Here is a 7,865-nt window from a genome sequence, read left to right on the forward strand (position 1 = left end):
TAAGGGAAATAGAGTTAGTTTTTCACAGCAGGTCTACTATGGAAGTGTTTCGCATAACTGCACATATATAACCTGTATTTAGTTGCTTACCTTATCAATGAGGATGGGTGAGGAGGGAGGAAGGGAGAAGATTTGGAACCCAAAGTTTTAAACACACATGTTTAAAAAAAATGTTTTCACATGCAACTGAGAAATAAGAAATACAGGAAATGGGGCACAGAAATCCATTCTGCCCTACAGGAAAATTGAAGGGGAAGGGGATAAGAGAAGAGGGGGAGAGATAGAAGGGAAGGCAGACTAGGGGATGGGGTATTTAGAATGCATGCCATCTTGGGATGGAGGGAGGGGCGGGATGGGGTGAAAATTTGGAACTTAAAATCTTATGGAAGTAAATGTTGAAAACATAAAAAAAAATTAAAATTACCATTAAAAAAAAAAACTTCACAAACCCTAATGCCAAATATGCCATTGACATGTACTTCCTGTGTATTTGACTGGTGTTCCACGTAACATTCAAGGGATTACTTTAGCAGTAGCAGCTCACACCTTCTTGTTTCCTGTTTTCTACAAGCCAACAGAAAAGTAGGTTGCCACTTAATCATAAATTAATTGACTAGCAAGGGAGTGTAGCCTATAATTTGGCTACCAAGTAGTGATACAACTTAAACGTCAAGTAAGTGGTATCATCAGAGTGTAGGTACTCTGGCTTTCCCATGGGCTACATGCAGATTTCTACTTCTCTTCAAACTATGTTTTCCTATAATGTCTCTACACTCCTACCTTCCACCCATATCAATCTCTTTCAGCTCCTGACCTAATTGTGTAAGCTCTGCTTCAATATTGACCTAAGGGTATAGAAATGAAAATTGATTATTGCTGTTAACTACTGAAATTGTTTTGACTCTTGCCTCCTCTCCATATATGTGAGATATCTTTCTTCTTAAATTTATTTTATTTTCAATTCATGGAATAAAACAAGCATTTCCATAATACAGTACAATAAAAAAGATGATTGCTCCTGGCTAAAAAAAAAAAAGACAAGTTGGACCAAGTTGTGAAAGGCTTGAAAAACTAAACAGAGAAGCTGAGGCAATAAGGAGCCACTTGGAGTTTACTGAGTAAGGGAGTGACATGGATAGAATTGTACTGAAAGAAAATCACTTTGGCATCTGTGTGGAAGATAGGCTATTGTGGGGAGAGAGCTGAAGCAGACAAGGGGAGAGAAAAGTCAACACCTTGATGTCAAATGCACCAGAGAACTCAAGAAGAATGAAGACTGAGGAAATGTGGTGATGGTGATGATTGTATATGAGACAGATAAGCTAAGGTCCACCTGTACTGGACTGGGAGTGTTTATTTCAATTCAACAAACATTTACTAAGTGCTTACCATATGACAAACGTTGTAATAAGCACTAGGCATGCAAAGACAAAAATGAAGGAGTCCCTTCCCTCTAGAAATTTCTATCCTTGGGAAGGAAGGGAAGGTGATAGAGGAAGAGATATAGCAGGAGGAGATACAGGAGATATATAGGAGGAGATATAGGGTTATAATTTGGAGCTGGAAGGGATCTTATAGACTAGCTAGTCCAACTTCCTCATTTTACAGATGAGATGACTGAGGCCCAGGAAACTTGAGTGACTGGCCCAAGGTCACATTGTTAAGTGTCAGAGATGGGATGTAAACCCAAACTCTCTGACTCGGTGATTTTTTCTACCGTAACATGACAGATGCAAATAACTATAAAACACAACAGGGAATAACAGAAGCAAAGGAGTAATTGCGCAGAGTACTCTAAGAGTATCAGAGAGCACTTTCATCTGGGGAGATGAAGCAAGGAAAGAAGGAAGCTGAGAGGCAGAAATGAGATAGGAGTGCATTTCATGGGCCATGTAAATGTACCAAGGCAGATGTGGATATGTTAAAGTTGGGTAAGACATAGCAGCAGAGTTTGGCTGATGAAAGAGTAAATATCAATATGCCCCTTCATTAGCCCTTGTCCTAATTATTAATTAAATTCACCTCTTCTGGAAATATGCTTATTACTCCTGGAATGCTTCTGATTACAGATGTCCTGGATATTTCTAACTACTGACTCGGTGAGGCCCTCTTCTTTGAGAAATTCCAAGTTCTTTGTATCCATCAAGTTGTGCGACCGATTGCAGTGGACAAAGCCGCATTTCCCTTCAAGAAAGTGTTCACAGATGTGCAGTTTCATGCATTCTGTCTTCTTAGAGCAAGAGTCTTGCCTGTTTTCTCCCTTGTAGTATTTACATATCTGGGGAAGAGAGGAAGGATATCAATGATGAAAATGAGTAACCAGACAGAAGACAATTCAGCAATTCAAGCAGCAGCCATCTTACCTTTAGGAAGCAAAGTATGAACACACAAAGATGCCTACAATGGGTAAAGTGAAGCAATGAAGACAAAGTTAAAAGCACATTCTATATTCTTGGTCAGTCTATTGAATTAATGCTATTTACAGAGATCCAAAGGCTGACCAGGAGATACTGACAAACAATGATCTTCAGGAGGAATCAATCAATCAATCAATCAATCAACACTAACTAAGCACCCATTATATAAAAGGTACTGTGCTAAGCTCTGGGGATACAAAAAGAAGCAAAAGAGAAGCTTATAATCTAATGCAAATATATACAATATTACACACAAATATACACAATATTACAAATATATATAAACAATACCCACAAAAATATACAATATACAAATATATACAAACAAATATATGCAAAGCAACTTATATAGGAAAACTAGGAATTAAAAGAGGGAAGGCACTGGAATTAAGAGGGGCTGTGGAAGACTTTCTATAGAAGGTGGGATTTTAGTTGGGACTTGAAGACAGGTCAGCAGTTGGGGTTGAGAAGAGAGGACATTCCAGGTATGGGGGATAGCCAGAGAGAATACCCAGAGCCAAGAGACGGAGGGTCTTGTTCATGAAACAGCCAGGAGGCCAGTGTCGCTGGATCAAAGAGTACATTATCAGAAGTAAGGTTTAAGAAGACTGGAATGGTAGGAGATGGCTAGGTGATAAAGGACTTTGAACGTCAAACAAAGCATTCTGTATTTGTTCCTACAGGCAATAGAAAGCCATGGTGGGGGTGGTATAGGGGGGTTACATCAGATCTGTGCTTTAGGAAAATCACTTTAGTGGCTGGAAGACAGATTGGAGGGAGAAGAGTCTCGAGGCATGCAGACCCACCAGCAGGATATTGCAATAGTCCAGGCATGAGATGATGAGGGCCTGCATTAGAGTGGTGGCAGTGTCAGAGGAGAGAAGGGAGCACATTTATGAGATGCTGCAAAGGTGAAATCGACAGGCCTTAGCAACAGCTTGGACGTGAGGGATGACAGATAGTGAGGAATCCATGATGACTTCTAGGTTGTGAGTCTGAGGGATTGGGAGGGTGGTGTTGCCCTAGACCAGGGGTGGGGAGCCTGAGGCCCCGAGGCCACATGTGACCCTCTAGGTCCTCAAGTACAGCCCTCTGACCCAATCCAAACTTCACAGAACAAATCTCAAGGCTGCAGGTTCCCCACCCCTGCCCTAAGACAGTAATAAGGAAGGTAGGAGCAGGGGAGGGTTTTGTTTTGGACATATTGAGTTTAAAATGGTCATTGGCCATCCAATTCAAGATGTCTGAAAGGCAGCTGGAGATGTGAGATTAGAGGTCTGCAAAGAGATCCAGGCAGGAAAGACAGATATAAGAATTAGCAGTATAGAGATAGCAATTAAATCCACAAGGTCTGATACTGTGATCACCAAGTTTAGTAATATAGAAGAAGAAAAGAGGGCCCAGGGCAAAACTGAGAGACACCTAAGGTTATAGGGTGTGTCCTAGAAGAGGATCCAGCAAAGGAGACAGAGGACAGATCAGATAGGTAGGAGGAGAACCAAGAAGAGAGAGGGGTGTCCTGAAAACCTAGAGAGAAGAGAGTCTCAAGGGGGATAGAAAGGTGAGTAGTGTCATAGGCTGTAGAGAGGTCAAGGTGAATGCAGACTGAGAAAAGTCCACTGGATCTGGTAACTAAAAGATCATTAGTAATTTTGGAGAGAGCAGTTTCAACGGAATGATACGGTCGGAAGCCAGGTTGTAAAGGGTTTAGAAGAGAGTGAGAGGAGACCTAAGGCAGATGGCTTTTTCTAGGAGTTTAGTTACAAAGGGCAGAAGAGATATATGAGATAGTTAGCAGGAATGGAAGGGTCAAGTGAGGGTTTTTTCAGGATAGGGGAGACACGGACATGTTTGTGGGCAGCAGGGAAGGAGCCAGTAGAGAAGGAAAGACTGAAAATAAGTGAAAGAGTAAGGATAACAGAAGGGGCAATCGGTTGGAGGAGATGGGATGGACAGGATCACTTGAACAAGTAGAGGGATTAGCCTTGGTAAAGAGTAAGGCCACATCATCATGTGAGACAGGGGTGAAGAAAGAGATAGTGGCAGAAGGCATTAGTGATAGGAGGTGTGCATAAGGGGAGAAGAAAAAATTCATGAAAAAAAAAAGAATTCATGGCAAATGGCTTCCATTTTTTCTTTAAAATATGAGGCAAAGTTCTCAGCTAAGAAACTGGGGGAAGGGGAAACATGAGAGGTTTGAAGAGGGGAGAAAAAAATTGGAAGAAATGCTGTGAAGAGCGGGACAGTGAGTTGATAAGGGAGGCATGGTTTAATTATAAAATAGCATCGAGGGCTCAATTAAGGTTATGTAACATAAATTTGCCATAGACCTAGTCACAGCAATTGCAGGATTTTCTCCACCTTCATTCAGTAGCATGTGTGTAAGCAAGAAGGCAGTGAATGGTTGGAGCAGTCCAAGGCTAAGGCTTGGTTGGGTATAACTCGCAATATAATACGGGGGCTAGGAATTCAAGAGAGAAGAACAGTGTAGAGTTAAATTAGTTCACCAGGAAGTAAGGAGAGATAGAAGAGGAGAGAGTGGCTAGTGCAGGGGAGATGGTCTGGGAAGGAATTGAGGGGTCAAAGGATGGGAGGTCATGGTGCAGATGAAGAGTAGGGTTATGTAAAGGAAAGCAGAGGGAGAGGTGAAAAGCCAATAGAGTATGGTCAGGTAAGGAGTAAACAATCTTTTAAAGGGTAGACAACACCGATATTAATAAGTGTAAAGGCAGTGTGGTGTAGTGGAAAGAGTACTAGACTTGGAGTTGGACAGATCTGAGTTTGAATCTTGACTCTGACACTTACTTGTTGTGTCCTTTGAAGCAATTTATTTCTGAGCCTCAGAGACTTCAAATTGTAACACAGGTAATGATATTATGTACTGCTATCCTCACAGGGTACTGGGAGGAAAGCATTTAGTAAGCTTTAAAGTGTTATAAAAATCAATGGGCATTTATTAAGTGCCTACTAAGTGCCAGATGCTATGCTAGCACTTGGGAGACAAAGACAAAAATGAACATAGTCCTTGGCCTCACAAAGCTTACAGTCCAGCCAGCACAGACAACAAGTAAGCTGGCATTTATATCCATCACCTTTCTTGATCCCATCACCACCCAGGTGAGGTATTACTAGTCTCATTTTACAGGTAAAAGAAAATAAGGCAGCAGAAAGATAGTGTGACTTATCCAAAGTCACCCCTAACGAGATAGGGAACCGCAAAGTCAGGTCATCTGTTTCTTAATCCAATGCTCTTTCTTTTACATAAGAGCATCCACTTTCCTGGAGGGGCCAAGTCTTGAAGCACCGAGTAAGACAACAACCAAATTATCAACGAAATCACTCCCAGAGAAGAGAAGACTTCTGGGATCTTTGAAAAGATGAGCAACCTTAGAATAAGAGGTATTTCCCATCCATACGTACACTTAGGCAAAGTTCCCAACCAACCTTAGTATGTGGGCAGAGGTGTGGCTTAGGATACCCTTGGCACCTAAGTGAGTAAAATGGATGGTCATGAGGAGAGGAGCCAAGAATATTTTATCACAAGCCCCATCCTACTTACTCAACCACAAACACTGCTAATGCATACCTCTTTCCACTACCCTGGTTATTATACACTCAAATTTTTGCCATCTGTCCCTTTGGGCACATGTGTCAGAGGCTGACAGGAACATGTAGGTTCTAATAGGAGGAAATAAGCATGAATTAAAAATCCAGGCTCTCTTGATGATCTTGTTAGCATCTTGTCATGAAATGGGCTTAAAATGCTTACTACCTTAGAAAGAACTCTGAGCAGGGCAAGGATCAACCATAGTGTCCAAGGACCAATGCAGAAGGCCTGTTACCCACCTCTGGACAGAGAGGGCATGGCCTGAGGGAGGAGGAGAAGAAGGCACATACTTTTTGTACATAGCCACTTTTGAAAATTTTATTTTGCTTGACTACATATATGTTACAAGGGTTTGGTTTTCCCCAATCATTGTGGTTGTTCATCCTTTATTTATGAAGAGGACTAATGACATCATGGGGTGATGTCTTGACTCGCACATGAACTGGATGTGAGGGAAGCAGTGTTGCAAAAAGTCATCAGCCTCACTCTCTCTTCTACAGTCCCTGAAGGCCAGTGGCAAGAAAAAAGCCAAATTTCCCCAATGAGGGGGTAAGGGTAGAAGGGAGAGAAAATAGATTTTTGTTCACTGAAAATTTTTTTAACTTAAAAATAAAATGCTTTGCAGACTATAAAAAAATGCTCACTGAACTATAACCCAGTTTATGACTATGGCCTCCAAAGTCTTCAATCATTCCCACTCACTCTTGTTCTTCAAGTTGGCCATCATTGATTCTCCTGTTAATTTTCTTTTTTGTTTTATTTTTTTACAATTGGGGTTAAGTGATTTGCCCAAGGTCACATAAACTAGTAAGTATTTGAGGACAGATTTGAACTCAGGTTCTCCTGATTCCAGGGCGGGTGCTCTATCCACTATTCCACCTAGCTGCCCCTCCTGTTAATTTTCCTTAGCCGCTTTGTTCACCATCTTTGTCACTCATTCCCTCCTGACCTACCTTCGTAAGTCTCTGCCAGTGTCCTTTCCTATGGGAAGCTTTTAAAATCCACAATCTTTCCTTTTACAAGTTTTTCCACATAAAAAGCCAGGGTAAGGGTGGCCTCTTCTAGGAAGCTTTCCTTGATTACAACTGAGGGAAATCATTCCCATTATATCCTCAAAGTGCTATGGACTCCTTAACAGGCTTGGGGTATGGAGGGGTTGGGACTCCTATGAACAACAGAGTCTTAGAGAATGCTGGAAACTCCTCATTCTCCAAACCACTCATCAGCCCTGACTTCTCCAAAGGAACTAAATCAAAGCCAGGGGTCCTTGACTATAGTGTCTCCTATAACTATAAACCTCCAGAACCTATGAGATGAGTCTTATTTTTTGAGGGGTGCTTTTACTTTTTTTTGTTACTTTTACTTCACATTTACCTTTTTTGGGGAGGGAGGGGGCTAGGCAATGGGGTTAAGTGACTTGCCCAGGGTCACACAGCTAATGTCAAGTATCAAGATTTGAACTCAGGTCCTCCTGATTCCAGGGCCAGTGTTCCCTCCACCACGTCACCTAGCTGCCCCCCATTTACATTTACTTTTGTCCCTCCTGAACAATGCCTTCCTTGAAACAACCCGTGGCATTTTTATGAAGTAATGTCTGCTCAGACTTGATGTTGAGGAACTGTGACTTACATCAGGAAGGAAAAAGGGGTCACTCTGGAGAAGGAGAACGGCCAACTCATTTTTGGTGAGTCCAGAGAGATCATGCTTTTTCAGGATTTTGATGTTCTTTTCTGAATGAATTTCATGGGAGTATTTACAATAATTTCTGAAAAGAAAAAAAAAGAATAATCATCTTAGTAGTAGTAGTAGTAGTAGTAGTAGTAGTAGTAGTAGTAGTAGTA

At 41.5% G+C, this 7,865-nt stretch overlaps 1 protein-coding gene across 2 annotated transcripts in view; it reads right to left on the bottom strand.

Annotated features, from left to right (window-relative positions):
- Positions 1 to 7,865, bottom strand: part of LOC114028086 (zinc finger CCCH-type antiviral protein 1-like) — a 112,358-nt gene that overhangs the window by 78,930 nt on the left and 25,563 nt on the right. For both annotated transcript variants that reach the window (XM_027842287.1, XM_027842288.1), the window contains exons 2-3: positions 7,654 to 7,789; positions 2,023 to 2,278 (exon numbers count right to left, since the gene is read on the bottom strand). In XM_027842287.1, the coding sequence (XP_027698088.1) occupies positions 2,023 to 2,278; positions 7,654 to 7,789 (392 nt within the window). The remainder of the gene's footprint in view (positions 1 to 2,022; positions 2,279 to 7,653; positions 7,790 to 7,865) is intronic.

Source organism: Vombatus ursinus, unplaced genomic scaffold (genome assembly GCF_900497805.2).
Source record: "Vombatus ursinus unplaced genomic scaffold, bare-nosed wombat genome assembly UNPS02014870.1, whole genome shotgun sequence".
NCBI classification, from domain to species: Eukaryota; Metazoa; Chordata; class Mammalia; order Diprotodontia; family Vombatidae; genus Vombatus; species Vombatus ursinus.